General features: G+C 48.3%; 1 protein-coding gene across 1 annotated transcript in view; it reads left to right on the top strand.

The window, feature by feature from the left end:
* The window catches only part of SETD2 (SET domain containing 2, histone lysine methyltransferase), a 79,271-nt gene extending 61,793 nt beyond the window's left edge, over positions 1-17,478 (top strand). The window contains exons 14-21 of the mRNA XM_070391130.1: positions 789-972; positions 2,551-3,220; positions 7,173-7,301; positions 8,298-8,437; positions 12,142-12,253; positions 14,751-14,831; positions 16,347-16,448; positions 16,683-17,478. Of these exons, the coding sequence (XP_070247231.1) occupies positions 789-972; positions 2,551-3,220; positions 7,173-7,301; positions 8,298-8,437; positions 12,142-12,253; positions 14,751-14,831; positions 16,347-16,448; positions 16,683-16,844 (1,580 nt within the window). The 3' untranslated portion in view covers positions 16,845-17,478. The remainder of the gene's footprint in view (positions 1-788; positions 973-2,550; positions 3,221-7,172; positions 7,302-8,297; positions 8,438-12,141; positions 12,254-14,750; positions 14,832-16,346; positions 16,449-16,682) is intronic.
* The last annotated feature ends 278 nt before the right edge of the window (positions 17,479-17,756 follow it).

Raw genomic sequence — 17,756 nt, 5'->3', positions numbered from 1 at the left:
GAGCCTGCAACCCAGGCATGTGCCCTTGACCAGAATTGAACCTGGGACCCTTCAGTCTGCAGGCTGATGCTCTATCCACTGAGCAAAACCAGCCAGGGCTAAAGATTCTTACATTGGTTTGATAAAAGTTGTCTAATCCTTTTTTTTAATTAAAGAGACATTTCCTGTTGAAGTTTTTATGTCAGGCTGCTCTTCTGCAAATTGTAAATATGCAGAGTTACAGGGGCAGTGGATGGCGTTCACATTTTTTTAAAAATATATTTTATTGATTTTTTTATAGAGGGGAAGGGAGAGGGATAGAGAATTAGAAACATCAATGAGAGAGAAACATCGATCAACTGCCTCCTGCACACTCCCTACTGGGTATGTGCCCGCAACCAAGGTACATGCCCTTGACCGGAATCGAACCTGGGACCCTTGAGTACGCAGGCCGATGCTCTATCCACTGAGCCAAACCAGTTAGGGCGGCGTTCACATTTTGAACTGACAAGCAGACTGCCTTGCTAAAGGTCACGGGGGCGTCTTGTGTGCCGTGTCCACGGAACTTGCGAAGGCTGCTGAAGGCGCGGAAGACACGTTGGTGGGGAAAGTACAAGAGGGCATCGCAGAAGAGGTTTTCGGGAAGCACAGTGCACTCACACACAGTCCTGTGTCTCGTCCAAATCCAGGACGGACATGAGGGAGGAGTCCACGGGCTCATTTGTTGGATAGAAATTTTATCACACGGTTGATGCATCATGATGGAGAAAAGTCTACCAAGTAATTTTTTTTCATCCTTTTTCCCTTAGTAACTGAGCGAGGAAGGGATGCTGCTGTCTTCAGAGATCAAACCGCTGCCCCAAAGACTCCTAACCGGTCAAGAGAGAGAGACACAGACAAGCAAACTCAAAGTAAAGAGAAAAGGAAACGAAGGGGCTCCCTCTCCCCGCCCTCCTCTGCCTACGAGCGAGGGACCAAAAGGCCAGAGGACAGGTGAGTGGCAAAAGGTGCTCAGGTCACACCTGGATTTGGACCCCAGGGCTTTTGGAATAAGTATATCCTCTTGATGAGTGAGTATAAAACTTCACCAGGAAATGTGGAGACAGTCTCTTGGTATTAGTATTAGCTGTGAAGACTAAGAATAGGTTTTTGGCTCTTGAGTGTTTTCCACTTGATAACATTCAAATCCTGTTTGAGGAGCCAAAGGCTTGTTCTCTAAGGGACGTGGCCGGCGGGGGGGTGGGGGGTGGGGTAGCTCCTCAGAGGTGGCGGGTTCTTGTCAGAGCTTTCCGAGTGACTGCGCCCCATGAGCCAGAGTGCTGATGGATCCTGTGTCCGAGGCTCTGTCATGCTCGCAGGGGAGAGGCCATCTGATCACCACAAGGAACTAGAGGACACTTGCTCCGGAGAAGTTCCTTATAAATATTAGATTTGCATTCACGTAGCAGTTGTCAGGGTTTTTAGTTGTGGGCTCTCTGGGTGTATGATAGCATCTCATCATGATTTTAGTTTACCTTCCCCTGACCACTAAAGAGATGGAACATCTTGTCATGTATTTATTGGCCATTTCTGTTTCCTCTTCTGTGAAGCATCTTTATATGTTTTATTCATTTATTATTTGTCTTTTTGAGTATTGGGAGGTTTTTTGTTTGTTTGTTTGTTTTTAATATGTTTTTATTGATTTCAAAGAGAGAGGAAGGGAGAGGGATAGAAAAATGGAAACATCAATGAGAAAGAAATGATGATTGGCTGCCTCCTACTGGCAGCCCTGGGCATGTGCCCTGTCCAGGAATCGAACCAGTACCCTCCTGGTTCATGGGTCAGCGCTCAACCACTGAGCAACACTGGCCGTTAGGAGTTTTTTATATACTACATTCTAAATATAATTATGTTTTACTGATAATTTTTGCAAGTATTTTTTCCCTAGTTTATGCCTTGTGTTGGGCTCATTTTGTACTTATGATATACAGAATTTGTTCATTATGGTTTAATTAAGTATATTATGTACTGTATGTTTCCTTTATGGTTGGTTAGTGCTTACTGTGTTTTAAGAAATTCTTTCCTAGCTTAGCAGTAACATATACTTGGTGTTGCACAGAGAAGAGTATATAAACATAACTCTGTTCTTTCATGTGTTTATATTCATCCTCGGTTGGTATTTGTTATAAGTGTGTGTGGCCAAACGTGTCATTCTTTATCTTTTATTCTTTATATTTATCTTTTATCAGTGTATTTTGATTTCTGTTTTAATTTCAGAATGTGTGGTTATAGATCTGTCCCCAGCTATAAAGAAGAATCTATTTAGGGTGCTATATATATATCTTTAATTTGAAAAGCTAGAAACTTAGAATATGACAAACTTGTTTTTTTCCATCTATGTGTCTGTTTCCTTGGGCTTCTCTTCTATTTGCAAGACTCCTTAACTAATTTTGAGTGTGATTTTTAACCATTGCCAAATTGGAGTTGGTGTAATTAATGATTTAGTATTGAGTGACACAACGCTTAGTGCTTTGATTATGTCTATAATTCAGGGAACAACATTTTGTGGTGCTCTTACTCTTTTCTTTCTAGATATGATACACCAACTTCTAAAAAGAAAGTACGAAAAGACCGCAACAAGCTTTCTACGGAGGAGCGTCGGAAGTTGTTTGAGCAAGAGGTGGCTCAGCGGGAGGCTCAGAAACAGCAGCAGCAGATGCAGAACCTGGGAATGGCATCTCCACTGCCCTACGACTCTCTTGGCTACAGTGCCCCGCATCACCCCTTTGCCGGCTACCCACCAGGGTACCCCATGCAGGCCTATGTGGACCCCAGCAACCCCAATGCTGGGAAGGTGCTCCTCCCCACCCCCAGCCTGGACCCTGTGTGCTCTCCTGCTCCTTACGACCATTCTCAGCCCTTGGTGGGACATTCTGCAGAGCCCCTGGCTGCCCCTCCACCTGTGCCAGTGGTGCCACATGTGACAGCCCCTGTGGAAGTTTCCAGTTCACAGTATGTGGCCCAAAGTGAAGGTGTGGTACACCAAGACTCCAGCGTCACCGTCTTGCCTGTGCCGGCCGCGGGCCCAGTCCCGGGACAGAACTACGGTGTTTGGGATTCCAGCCAGCAGCCTGTCAGTGTGCAGCAGTCGTACTCGACGCCCGCACAGTCGCAGCCAAGCATCTATTACCAAGGACAGACGTGTCCAACCGTCTATGGTGTCACATCACCCTATTCACAGACAACGCCGCCGATTGTACAGGTGACTAATGCTGGAACCTCTCTTGTCTTAGAGTTTGCTTATGGGATACTAAACTGATATATGGGGGAATCCTGATATTGATCACTTCTATATATTGACCAATACTAATTATGTATTGCATAACAAATTACTCTAAAACTTAGCTGCCTAAGACGACAAGTAATATCTGACAGTTTCTGTGGCCAGAGATTCAGAGCACGGGCAGGGTGGTTCTGGCTCAGAATCTCCATGACTTTACATCAACCAGGGCTCAGTCATCGGCGGACCCGCTGGGGCTGCAGGAGTCACTCTCCAGCTCACTCACCTCGTTGTTTACTGGCCTCTCAGCAGGGCTGTTTACAGCGTGCCCGCTGGCCTCCCAAGCACATGCGGGAGAGGGGCTTTCTTCATTCTCACCAAGGACATTTTTTCCATTGCTTCCTTTTACTTTACTTTATTTTATTTTGCAGAGAGGGAGAGAAGAAATTAATGATGAGAGAGAATCATTGATCAGCTGCCTCCTGCACGCCCCACACTGGGGATCGAGCCCGCAACCCAAGCCTGTGCCCTGACCAGGAATTGAACCACGCCTTCCTGGTTCATAGGTCGACGCTCAGCCACTGAACCGCGCCGGTTGGTTGTCTCTTGCACAAGCCCCAACTGGGGCAGGGGGTGGAACCTAGGTACGAGCCGTGACCGGGAGTCGAAACCGCCACCCTTTGGTGCGCTCTAACCACTGAGCACACTGGCCAGGGCAAAATGACTTTTGGATTTCTCCTCTCCTTTTGTTTATAGGCAGTGACTTATATACAACTTACTCATCTGTATCCCTACGAAGGAGCCCCTCTGTCCTGATACCTGAATTAGGACATGGCTTGCCCTTTCTTCTTCTAGACCCATCTTGTATATTATTTCCTATAACCCTACATGTTTATCAGTAAGAAGTTTGCCAGAGTGACTCTTAATGCACTGAGCCTAAGGATATTACTATGGTAGGAAACTATTATTAAATTTAAAAACTAAGAGTGTACTGACTTTATATTTTAAAATGTATTGTTTTATGTTTTTAAATCATTTCTTTTTCTTATAAAACAAAGCGATACATTTTAAGCGTTAAAATTAAAAGGAGAATGTATAAAGCATCGTTCTTACCACATTCCTATGTCTGTCTGTCTCCCCCCCATCACTCTTCATCGTCCCCAAAGGAGAATGTGGATAGCAGACTCCGGATGTTTCCTGCACATTATTCAGTATTGACCAGTGATGTTCACTTCTGCTATTGTTACTGAGCTGAAGCTGTATCCAAATTCAGTTCCAAAAGTCACGACAAAAATGTCCTCCTCTAATTCCTAAAGCCTTAACTATATGAACTAGTTTCATTTTTATGATCTCTTTGCCCACGATTATATATTTTTATATACGTGTAACCTTAAAGATCTGAAGTTTTTTTATCCCATTTTTTCTACTTAACATTATTCTTAACCATTTTTCCAAATTTTGGATTTTTTTGTATGTATATACATACATACACACATATGTATATGTATACATGTTAATAGCTATATAATATTTCGTTTGCTTTTAAGATCATTTTCAATCTATTTTTCTGGGGTAGTCATTTAAGTTGAAAGCTCTTTTTCATAATTATAAACAGCACTGTACTGAACATTCTTTTTTCTTTTTTTTTAAATATTTTTATTGACTTCAGAGAGGAAGGGAGAGGGAGAGAGAGATACAGAAACATCAGTGATGAGAGACAATCATCGACCGGCTGCCTCCCGCACGACCCCCACTGGGGATTGAGCCCGCAACCTGGGCATGTGCCCTTGACCAGAATCGAACCCGTGACCCTTCAGTCCGCACGCCGACACCCTATCCACTGAGCCAAACTGGCCAGGGCTCACTTAACATTCTTATACTTAGTTTTGTGTATTTTTTTTTTCTTTCATGTTGGCTTAAAATGAATGCTAAAGTGCTTAATAAGGGTAGTAAGAAAGTGTTCATTATTGGTTATTAAGTATTGATTTTACACAACGTTTAGGGACCTTAAACAAGTTTCTTAGATCCTGACTTCTGTCTTGCCCTATTCTTTCTTGGACCAAGACATTATTTTTGAGTTTTTTCCTGAGAAGACGTATCACAAGTAAAGGAAACCTCCGCTCTGTCCCGCTCCTGTCTGACGTGTGTCCTAACCTGGCTCTTAGGCCTGAGCAGCAGCCGTGAGAGCCCTGCAGAGACGCCGCAGCAGAATGCTCGCTGGTCACCTGGTGGTTCTGATAGAACAGAATCTGGGGTTTTTCCATCCCAGTGAGCAAAAGGCTTCTCTAGGGTTCATCAGAAGTAGCCGTACGATTCGAGTGTCGCAGTTTTACTTGTTCCCAGTTTTCCAGGCTGCTCCTACCAAGAAGTCATCTGTTGACTCCCTAACCCACTCTGTGTGCTGAGTCGTAGATAAATGGATGAGGATGATTCAGACCACCCTTCCTTTCCCTTCCCTGAGCTGAGCTGAGCTGAGCTGATGTGGGCTTTGGGTAATGAGTGGCGTAGAGCATGTTGTGAGTGTGTGTTGTGAGTCCTAAGCCATTATTTATCGTCGTTATTTATTGTGTGTCCTGAAGACAGGCACTTAGATTCCTCAGTTTGTTTTCTTGTCTATAACATGAGCTGAACGCCTCAGAGTGGTTGAGGTTTGCATGAGATGATGAATGAATAATGATAGATTTAAAGCACCGTTTACCTTGAGGTTTAATTATAGTTACTACTCAAACAGTTACCACAGTAATACTGAGAATCTGCCATAGTGAGCTGTCACGTGCAGCTCGTCCCGGTCACCTGCCTCTGTGTGGCCTGGAGATCTGACCCCGGAGGAGGCCTGGAGGGCGGTGTCTGTCCGTGTCCGTTCGTGTCCGTCGAGCCTCGAATCAGCCATAACAGGAGGGGACTGAGTGTATAGATATGAGAGCTTTGACAGTGAAGGATTATGTGATAAGATATAAATTGTATGTGTGCATATATGATACTTTTGACATTTGAGGTAGATGTGTTATTGGAAGGCGACCGTGTCACTTTTTTGTCACAGTTGCTTATTAAATACAAAAAGCTCAGTTTTAACTGAGGCCACATGATTTATAGTGGTTTTGTGACATTACTGAGTGACCTTTCAAAGCTATACTGAGTCACATCTCAAAAAAATTGAGTGCTTAGACTATAATTTTTTATGTTATAAAGTCAGGTGACTCAGATATAAAGTAATAGTGATTTTTCCCCCTCTAGTAGTGGGGGAAGAACAATTATGTTTTTGCCTCTGTAACATACTGGACCTTAGTTTTCTCTTGTAACTCCCATTGCAAATCACATTTTGAAGATATTTCTTTTTTCTTTTAATAATATATTTTTATTGATTTCAGAGAGGAAGCTGAGGGAGAAATAGAAACACCAATGGTGAGAGAGAATCATTGATCAGCTGCCTCCTGCACCCAGGCATGTGCCCCTGACCGGGAATTAAACTGTGACCTCCCAGTTCATAGGTCGACGCTCAACCACTGAGCCACACCAGCCGAGCTTGAAGATATTTCAAGACTGTGTTTATGTTTGCGAAGTTAGCTTTTGTGTAATTTCAAGTTCCCTGAAGGGGATAGTCATTTCCTACAGCTTTCCCCGCAGCCAATGGGGAGATGTGACAGGCACATGCTATTGAAATATATCTCACAAGTGTATGCATCTGTGTGTTATTTCAGTGATATTATAAACCGGTTTTCCCTTCTTATTGCTGTTGTTGGTTTTGGCTCTGGCATTAGCACTCGATTGCCAGCTGATTTGGGGAGATACCATAGAACTCTGGAAAGTGTTCACTTTCCCTTTACTTGTTGACACTGTACCTCTACGTGGAAGATGATGCCAGCGTGGGTGTTAATTGCTGCTTTATTGGAGCTAGAGAAGTGTACATCATGCGTTTCTGCATTTTCTCTCTCAGAGTTATGCCCAGCCGAGCCTGCAGTACCTCCCGGGCCAGCAGCTCTTCTCGGCGCCGGGAGTGGTGGTCCAGCCGGCCGCCGCCGTGACGACGGTCGTGGCGCCCGGGCAGCCTCCGCCCTTACAGCCAGTAAGAATCTTCCGGCCGACAAAACGCTCGTTGTTTTGGTTTGGCTTTTATTTTTGTTTTTTTAATTTGTAACTTAAACTGACCTTATATTTTTATACTTGCTATGAATTTCTGAAGTGATACTTTTTTAGACCAGCTATTATTTATGATGCTGTAGGATGCTATACTAGACATCATGAGCTAGTATAGTGTAGAATTGAATGCTGTGCACTGTGTACTGAGGGGAGCTTTTGGTATTCACCATCTGTAGAAAGATATGGTGAAACCTGGATGAAGGGCTGTTTTGGGATGAAATGGGAAACAGGAAGCTGGTCTTGGAAGCAATTGAGAAACTAACAGATTCACATGATCAGAATAGCAGGTCTGACGACGGCTCTCGAACGACCTGGCGAGTGCTGGTGGCTGTAGACAGGCAGGGAAGTGGAGAGGGGGACCCAGGCTGCAGGGAGGAAGTCAGTGAGCACTCACAGCAGGAGTTAGGGCTTGGTACGCGCTGGCCCTCCTTAGCATTCTTCATACAAATAGAAGACTGCATTCCTATTATTAGAAGTTGATATTCTAAGAGTTGAGGATCACGATGAATGATATTTACTATCATGAAAGGTACAGATGAAGAGTTTGGGGGAAAGAATCATTCCCAGGTGGGGGAAGGACTAATAATTTATTAAATATTGAATGACATGCAATATTAAGTGACACCAAAGCTTGGGGAAAAGAGGCCAGATAAAGGACTGCAGGAATGGAAGAGGTGGAACTTAAGCAACGCCAATAAATAAATAAATAAATAGATAGATAGATAGATAGATAGATAGATAGATAGCAGCTACATAAAGTAGAGATGGAGGGGGGTATGCACAAAGCAGCAATCTCAAAGACCCATATTCACTGAAAAGAGGAAACATTTTATTTTAGCCTTGATGTCGGGTTCCTCTTTAACTGCTCAAGCAAAGGGAAAGCTGGAAAAGCCGTTCTCGTGTGCATATGTGTTTCTTTCAGCCTGAAATGGTTGTGACAAATAATCTCCTGGACCTGCCGCCTCCCTCTCCTCCAAAACCAAAAACCATCGTCTTGCCTCCCAACTGGAAGACGGCCCGCGACCCTGAGGGGAAGATTTATTACTACCACGTCATCACAAGGTGAGGGCTGCTGGGTGTCCGATACACCGTAGGCTTTGGTCCTTTTCAGGTGTGTTGGTGTATTTTTGATCTGCAAAGCTCTTTTGGAGAAAACAAAGGGGTTTTTAAAAAATGGTAACGACTTCATTAGCGTAGATATCAGGGGTCAGAGGTCATGGGCAGACCTCTTCTGTAAAAGACCAGACCAGCCCTGGCCGGTGTGGCTAAGTGGTTAGATCATCAGCCTTTGGAACGAAGGGTTGTGGGTTCGATTTCCGGTCAAGGGCATGTAGGCTCCCTCTGTTGCAGGCAGGATCCCTGGCCCTGGTCGGGGCACATGTGGTAGTCAGCCAATCGATGTCTCTCTCACATCCATGTTTTTTTCTCTCTCTGTCTCTCCTCTCCCTCCTCCCTTCACTCCATTCTCTCAAAAAAAAAAAAAAAATTATAAAAAATATCCTCAATGAGGATTTAAAAAAAAAAGACCAGATGATAAATATTTTAGGCGTTGCTGGCCCTCTGTCATGACTACACAATTCTGCCATTGTTGTATAAGCAGCTATGATAATACGTAAATGAATGGGGAAGTCTTTGTTCCAATAAAGCTTTATTTACAAAAATAAGCAATGGACCAGATTTGGTCTCTGAGCCATAGTTTGATGACGCCTGCTATATATAAAAAAATTATCTTTTTTTAGAAATTAAAAAAAATGTATTTTAGACGAGACAGCTGTGAATTTGTGTTTTCTCTGAGTGTGTGTGGCTGCACTCATCAGTATATACTCTGTATGAAATGTTTGGGTGCATGGTTTATAATTTGCAGCTACTTTGTTTTTAATGCTTGCTTACATTTTGTTGCAGGGGTTAGCAAACCATGCATCTATGGCCCACTTATCTTTGCAAATAAAGTTTTTTGGGATCACAGCCACACCCACTTATTTAGGAATTGTCTGTGGTTGCTTCTATAACACAGTGGCAGAGTAGAACAGTGATTGCAGAGACCACAAGGCCAAAGATATTTACTCTCTGACTCCTCATAGAAAACAGTTTGCCGACCCCCGCTCTCTTGTATGGCCTCACCAAATTTTATTTAAACCCACCCTGATTGATGGGTTTTCACTATTTTATATGTAACACTAACCCTGGGCATCCTTAAACACTCATCTTAGTACCTTCTTCAGTTAGATTCTTAGAAGTGGAATTGTTGGTGAAAAGAAATATACATTTTAGTTCCTTTTTTCTCTTTTTAGTTACACATTTTAAATTGATAAATAGACGACCATTAGCCGAAACCGGTTTGGCTCAGTGGATAGAGCGTCGGCCTGCGGACTGAAAGGTCCCAGGTTCGATTCCGGTCAAGGGCATGTACCTGGGTTGCGGGCACATCCCCGGTAGGAGATGTGCGGGAGGCGGCTGATCGATGTTTCTCTCTCATCCTCATCGATGTTTCTAACTCTCTATCTCTCTCCCTTCCTCTCTGTAAAAAATCAATAAAATATATTAAAAAAAAAAAAATAGACGACCATTAAAAAAATTATTTGTACCAACTTAGACTCCCAAAAAAGTAAAGAGGGGCCTTTTTCATCATGTAGGTTCTTTTAATCTTGTGTGTGTATTAGGTGAGAAATCTTGTTTTCATTTACAGTTTTTTTTTTGTTTGTTTTTTTAAAATATATTTTATTGATTTTTTGCAGAGAGGAAGGGAGAGAGATAGAGAGTTAGAAACATCGATGAGAGAGAAACATCGACCAGCTGCCTCCTGCACATCTCCTACTGGGGACGTGCCTGCAACCCAGGTACATGCCCTTGACCGGAATCGAACCTGGGACCTTTCAGTCCGCAGGCCGACGCTCTATCCACTGAGCCAAACCGGTTTCGGCACATTTACAGTTTTTACTGAGATGGAGCGTCTTGTCTTCGTTAGATTATTGGCAGTTTGTATCTTTTGTGAACTGTTTGTTTTGGTCTTCTGTCCTTTTTTGTCTTTTTATCAAAGGTATTGCAAGTATGTTTTTGTTTGTAGTATCTTGTGACATAAGGTTTTCATACAAGTATTTTTCCTTTATGTTTTCTCTGTAGAAAGGCCGTTGTTTTTCCTATAAAATACTTCTATAAAAGAAGCCTTTATTATATTACTAACTGAAAACATAGTGATTTTAAAACCATTGTTTGCAAATTTTTCAGAACTTTGTTTTTCAATATCAAAGCAAACTTTTTAATGTACTATCACTTTTCCAAAAGAAAAAGCTTGTATTTCTTATTTACATGGTTCTTTTTCCAAGTTTTTCCTAAGTTTCCCTTAGCTAGCATCTGAGCGTCATACTTCTCTCTCTGTTCACTTTCCATAATAAAGCCACAGCTGCTGGTGGTTCTTTGATTACAGTAGAAATCTTGAGCCCATTTTTATTTTTATTTATTTTTAAAATATATTTCTATTGATTTCAGAGAGGAAGGGAGAGGGGGAGAGAGAAACATCAATGATGAAAGAGAACCATTGGCCAGCTGTCTCCTGCACGCTCCACACCGGCGATGGAGCCTGCAACCTGGGCATGTGCCCTGACCAGGAATTGAACCATGACCTCCTGGTTCATAGGTGAATGTTCAGCCACTGAGTCACACCAGCTGGTCTTGAGCCTGATTTTTTATTTTTCACTTTTTTATTTTTGGTTAATTCTCACCTGAGGATATTTTTCAGTTGATTTTTAGGGAGAGTGGAAAAGAGAGGGAAAGACAGAGAGAAACATCGATGTGAGAGAAACACATCGGTTAGTTGCCTCCTGCATGAGCCCCTACCAGGGCCCAGGCTGGGGAGGAGCCTGCAACCCAGGTACGTGCCCTTGACCGGAATCGAACCCAGGACCCTATGGTCCACAGGCTGAGGCTCTATCCATTGAGCCACACTGGCCAGAGCTGAACCCATTTAAAAAAGAAAAGTTGCGTTGGTCAGAGGTAAGCCTGTTTTCACAGCCACCTGAACACTGATGACATCAGGTGCCTCTCGTGTTGCTGGCTGAATGGTGTGGGGTGAAAGCAGAGATTTCAGTGGCAGAGCCGCCGGGCAGAAACGTTACAGCGTCTCAGGCTGTTCACATATGAAGTGATTCCCCGTAAAGCATTCCCTGTGGGAACTGACTTCAGAACATGAATTCCCTCACTTCGATTGTTGCCTCGCAGATCTAGCTTTAAAAAAAATCTTTGTCTACTTATTTTCAAAACAACTACAAACATACACGGGTTGAACCCTTCTTTTCGCGGTCAGTTGAAGATATTTTCAGACTTGGGCACCAGTCTTTAGCCTGTAGGTCTTTTCCATGCTGTCAGTCCTTAAACCAGAAGGCACAGTGACAGCCAGAGGCTCCTAAAGCAAGGCAGGCGTTCCCACCGCTCCGGGTCCCGAGCAGGTGCTGGGTGATTCTGAACGGGGACCTGCCGACACCTCTGAGGCTTCGCTGAGTCTTAGTCTCAGGACACAGCCGGGCGAGAGACTAAGGTGTTCGGTTGTGCTGCTCTCTTTGACACCATTGGCTACAGAAGAACAGGGGGCTGAACAGCCCTCTCGGAGAGAGAATCGTTGTTGCTGGGAAGGTGTCAAAAGAAGGTCTCTTACGGCGCCGCCTCGTTCTGTGTTGGTGGCTGTGATGCTGCATGGATGTGTGAGCAGAGATGCCGGGCCAGAATTCTCTGTGTTCTGGCCATGACAGCAGGGCTCTTCTTACTCCTTCTAGGCAGACTCAGTGGGACCCTCCCACGTGGGACAGCCCAGGAGACGAGGCCAGCCTTGAGCATGAAGCTGAGATGGACCTGGGAACCCCAACATACGATGAAAACCCCATGAAGGTGGGTGTGGCTGACGCCTGTTTCCTGGTCGCTTGGGATTCTGTGCCTTGTAGTTTTGTAGGGCCGGTAGCCACCTGTCTCGGGTTCTGTTCTCCTTCTTGGTTCTGGAGAATTTCACGGGTAATAAATGCTGGGGGCAGGGGGAGGGGCAGCTCGGAGATGCCGACAACACAGAAATGTGGTCTGTAGAACAGCAGAGAAGAGCCCGTAACTGCTGTTCAGCTGCTCTCCTTCCCTTCTCTCTCTCTCTCTCTCTCTCTCTCTCTCTCTCTCTCTCTCTCTCTCGATACATAGTGCCTTTAGGGCAGGATTCTCAGCGAGGATCAGGCTTGCTCCTCGGGACATTTGACAATATTTAGAGAGATTATTGGTGGTTGTCGTCGAGGGGATGCTACTGGCTGCTGGGGGTTAAAGGCCAGGGAAACCACTAAAACATAAAATGCGCAGGAGTGCCCCCCTCCCCCTCCCACATCGCTGCTTTAAAGTAAGAGCACCGCCCGCCTTCCCCTCCCCCACCCGTGGGTTTCTAGAATCTTCACGAGACCCCCTGCAGCACCCTAGATGCTCCCGACCCGTGAGGTCGCCTGTGATGTTTGGGGACCCCTGGTCCACTCGTGTCATTTCTGGGGCTGAAGGGTCTCTGACTGGCAGCGGGCATTTGGGAAGGTCACGAACACTTGGTCTTAAGTCTCTGAAGGCGTTCATGTCGCGTCCATCAAACTGTCCTGGACTCTGGCTCCTGGGATTGTGTGGTGTTGGGCTTGAGTGAGCGTTAGCCAGTTTCCGAAATCATTTCCGTGCCGTTCGCAGACCACAGACCACGGGGTGTGGATGTCAGTACCCCCAGGAGCACTTCCTTTGTCTCTCGGTGCCCATGCTGCAGTCTCGGCGCCTGCAGTTAAACAGCCCCTTTCTCAGTCCCAGTAGCACCGCACTCGACGGGCCCTGGGTCTCCCGACGGAGCTCCGTGGACTGTGCTCCGTAACTGTTCTCACGGCCCACCCTCCCCGGCCAGAGAGAACCAGACAGCTGCTCAGCGCGCACAGCCCGTTCAGAGGGAGCAGGTTCCTGTGGGCACAGCCCTCCTATGAGGGCCTGGCTGTCCTCCCTCAGGGCGTCCTGTCCTCCCTGCTCCCGCTGCTCATGTCTGAGGCCCAGAGACCTTGGAGGATGTGTTGCAGTGTCCTCGGCTGGTTCGGGCAGTTTTTGATCCCTTGCTACCTGAGGCACACCCACCCTCTCTAGTCCTGGAAAAGTAAACACAAAATCCCAAAGCAGAACATTTGAAAATAGATTGCTTGTCCAGTTGTTTTATTTCCTGACAACAGAGGTTGATCTGTGTGTTCTTTCTGTCCCTCCTCCCCTCCCCATCTGCTCCCACAGCCACAGAAAGAAAGTAAAACAATGGAAACGATGTAGATCTTTCATAACAAATCCGAGAAAGCTGATTGTAGCCTAGAGCAGGGAGGGCCACCTTCCTCAGGAGCCAGCCCAGGGAGAGGCCTGGCTCCCATCGTCAGCACCTTCATGCTGATGGACGTGGAGGGGTCGCAGCTGGGGGTGGTTGGGAGAAGGAAAGGTTCTCTGCTGTGAGTGGCAGCAGGAGCAGGACGTGCCTGTCATACCAGCTGCAGCTTCTGCGCCCGTCGGAGTGACTGCTCCACGGGGAGCGCTCGTGACCTTCCACAGAAAAGTGCATTTGCCACATTTCCACCGAGAGGGTGGCTGGTGGTGGGCAGGTTGGGCGACAGCCTTGCATGGAGGCGCTCTGAATGCCAGTGCTGCTGGTGCTCACCACTGAGCAGTGCTGGCTGGAGGGACGTGGCCCCTTCCTCTACCCCCCCCCCCCGCTGGGAGGGACTATCCCGGGGATGTCGCCCTCTTACCAGCTTGGGACCCAGGCACCCTGTGTCTCATCATCTGCTCACTGACGGGCACAGCCCTTGTCTTCTTCCCCCGGAATCCTAGTTGCCTCTGGTCTTTGCATTTCCGAACTGGAATCCCACCCTCCCAGGAGCCTCTCCTGCAGTCTGGCCAGCGCTGCCTGAGGAGGAAGGAGGCGTGTCCAAGGCGGGTGGGAGGACTGGGAAGAGGACGCGTGTGTGGGAACCTCCAGATGCGGTGAAAGGTTCCAGAACGTGTTTCCGTGGTCCTGGAACCCTGGCGTGTCAGCAGGAGAAGTGGCGCTCAGTGGGCTTCGGCCTGGACAGTGCTGGGCACTGGGCGTGGGGTAGTGAAGCTCCGGCGGGCATCTGAGTGGTCCAGGCACAGCAGGGAACTCGGCTCTGAAACAACTAGCGGTTTTTGCTCCATCACGGCTGCAGTGCTGAGTGAGGGTAGAGAAGTAGGACTTGGTTCGTTGGGGTGAGGGCTCAGCCAGATGCCTCCAGCCTCGGGCCTTAACGCTGAGAGGCCAGAGGGAGGGAGGAGGAGCTGGAGCAGCAGGGCATCACGGTCTGACCTCGTCCCAGCGCTGCTGCTTTCTCTTCGTTTCTAGGCCTCAAAAAAGCCCAAGACAGCAGAGGCAGACACCTCCAGCGAGCTGGCCAAGAAAAGCAAGGAAGTGTTCAGAAAAGAGGTAGGTTTGCTGGGGGCTGCTCAGCTCCGAGGCTGATTAAACCAGTCTTTCCTTTCCCGTCCTCAGCACCCACAGCTCGTCCCCTCGCCTCCGCCATTCAGCTGTGCAGCCGCTGTGATGGCGCATGGCATGGCCTTGCACTTGGGTGATGAGCACTTCCATGCCCACTGTCTGATTCCGTCCACACAGCCCTTGAGGTGGGCAGGGGAGGAACCGTCAGGCCTCGCGGACGGGAGCAGGAACCCCTAGGGCTCTGAGAGGCAGGTGCTACCCAGAGACTTGAACTCAAGCCTCCTGGCAGTCGGTTCTCTCTCTGTGACACCTCACGGGGCTGCCTGATCCTTAGCGGCCGGAGAAAGCAGCTCCACTCTGCTCCCGGGGTTCCAGCTGGTCTGGCAGGGATCTGGGTTCTCACACGCCCTGGTTTCCTGAAGGGACCCTGGTGTGCTGGCGGCTGAGTGAAGAGGGCGCTGAGGGTGTCGGCGTCCGGAGCGGGAGGTGGATGGGGAGCGTGTCCCTCAGGCCTTGGACGTACAGGAGAAAGCCGGCAGTGTTTCTCCAGGGAGCTGTGCGTGGCCATGGCTGTGCCCGGGCGGGAGGGGCATTGGGAGATGCGGCTGAACAGTCCTGCGCTGCTCCACACACGGCCTGTGTGGCTCACAGGAAACCAGGCAGGGCTTTCAGCAGGAGAGGGATTGAGGCAGAGAGTATGGAGGCCAGGAGGCCTCATAGCTCACGATCCCTGTGAAATGATTGGTGTTTCAGCTCAGCCAGCCAGCAGCTGGCTACTTCCTTAGTGCCTGCTGTGCGATAGGGCGTTGTCCTCTGGCTCAGAAGGCTCCCTGAGCTTTGAGGGCGGTGGGCCCTGGGCAGTGCTCCTGATGAAGTGGCTCTCGCTGGCCTCCTCACTCCCTTTGTCCCTGGGGTCTTGGTGCCATGAATACTTCAGAGGTTCTGTGTCTGGGTCTCCTGAGAGCCCTGGGCAGGACAGACACCGAGAGCTCAGAGGACACGGACGTTGTATCTAGAAGAGGGTCCTGCCCAAGGCTTTCCCCGCCAGCTGTCATGCTGCGCTGCCACCTGCTCCACGCAGCTGCGGTGTGAATGCACCTGCTCCACGCAGCTGCAGTGTGAACGCCTGCTCCACGCAGCTGCGGTGTGAACGTGCCTGCTCCACACAGCTGCCGTGTGAACGCACCTGCTCCACGCAGCTGCAGTGTGGACCCACCTGTGCCTCACAGCCCCTGGCAGCACTGGGCTTCTCTCTGTGCTGTTTCTGGAGCCAGAGGACTCAGCTGCCGCCTCTACACTAAGGAAGTGCCCTGTGCTCGCTGAGCCCGGGGCCTGCATTCCAGTGGCATAAAGAGGATCGCTTTCTCCAGTCCCTGCTGCCGGCCCCCGGCTAGGCTTGCTCAGTCCACCCCAGGGAGCCCCTACCCCCACCCCCCAGGGCTGATCTCATTATGACTTCTTCCTTCCTGGATATTGAGCGTGTGTTCTCTCCGCTGCCTGCAGATGTCCCAGTTCATCGTCCAGTGCCTGAACCCTTACCGGAAACCGGACTGCAAAGTGGGAAGAATTACCACCACGGAGGACTTCAAGCACCTCGCTCGAAAGGTACTCTCCCCCTGTGAGCTGGCAAGTTGTGGGCAAACTAGACCTCCTAAGAGTGCCTCTCTGAGAAACTTCCAGGGCTGAGCTGCCCCTCCTGGTGGCCCCAGACCAGCCCGCCCCACCCTTTCTCCTTGTCAACTCCCAGTCTTGGTCAGAAGGGCCCTGAGGCCGCAGGCTGGCCTTCGCTCCAGTCGTGTCCCCTCTGATGGCGGCCTGTTCTCTCCCGCGTCCTGACAGCTGACTCACGGCGTCATGAACAAGGAGCTGAAGTACTGCAAGAACCCGGAGGACCTGGAGTGCAACGAGAACGTGAAGCACAAGACCAGGGAGTACATCAGGAAGTACATGCAGAAGTTCGGGGCCCTTTACAGACCCAAAGAAGACACGGAGCTAGAGTGACTGGGGGCCAGGCGGGAGGACGCTGAGCAGGTTGGACAGACTCGGCGAGGAGCCTGCAGCCTCCCTGCCCGCCTCCGTCACACCTGTGCTACTGACGCCCCATCACTGGGACCCTGGGAGCCCAGAAACGAGCTGTCTCCAGCAGGCAGTCCCTGGCCGTGAGCTGTTGGGGGAGGTTAGAGGCCATCAGAGGCCCTCGGACCCCGGCCAGGCCTGACCCCTCTCACACCTGGGTCTCCTCCTTGGCGGTGCTGTCGGCGCACGGACCATGCGCATCCCCACCCACCACCTCTACCCTGACGACCTGTATTATATTTTAATGTATATGTGAATATATTGAAAATAATCTGTTTGTTTTTTCCTGGTTTTGTTTGTTTTTTTGTTTTGCTTTTAGCCTTTACATGCTAGGATCACAGGAAGACTTTGTAAGGACGGTTGAAGTTCTCCTGCAAGGTTTAATTTGTTATCATGTAAATATTCCAGAGCAGGCTGCCTTGTGGTTTCGGCCAGCCTTGTGCTATGTTGATAAGATTGATTTACTGCTTAAAATCACTTTACTTTATCCAATTTTTACTGAACTTTTTATGTAAAAAATAAAATTAATTAAAGAACTTGGCATGTGTGTTCCCTACGAGCTAGTTGAGCATGTTTGTGTCTGCGGTTCCTGGAGGAGAAAGGAGAGGAGTGCAGTCCAGAGTCATGTTGGCCGCAGGCCTGTCCTCACAGCCCCAGGGGCTGGGCTGAGGCAGTGCTTGCAGGTGACTGACAGGCCCTGTGGCTGTGCTAGGGGCGGAGTCACTCAGCGAAGGCGAGGCCGACATCTCCCTGGCAGGGACTTCCCTCCAGAGACAAGTCCACCTGGCACTGGGCCTGGACACTAGACGTAGGATAGGTGGGGACCCCGATTGTGGG

The sequence above is a fragment of the Myotis yumanensis genome, unplaced genomic scaffold (assembly GCF_028538775.1).
Source record: "Myotis yumanensis isolate MYYU_CA2020_CCGP unplaced genomic scaffold, mMyoYum1.0.hap1 SCAF_14, whole genome shotgun sequence".
Lineage (NCBI taxonomy): Eukaryota > Metazoa > Chordata > Mammalia > Chiroptera > Vespertilionidae > Myotis > Myotis yumanensis.
The sequence above is the reverse complement of the archived record's forward strand: the minus strand, read 5'-3'. Positions and strand labels throughout refer to the sequence as shown.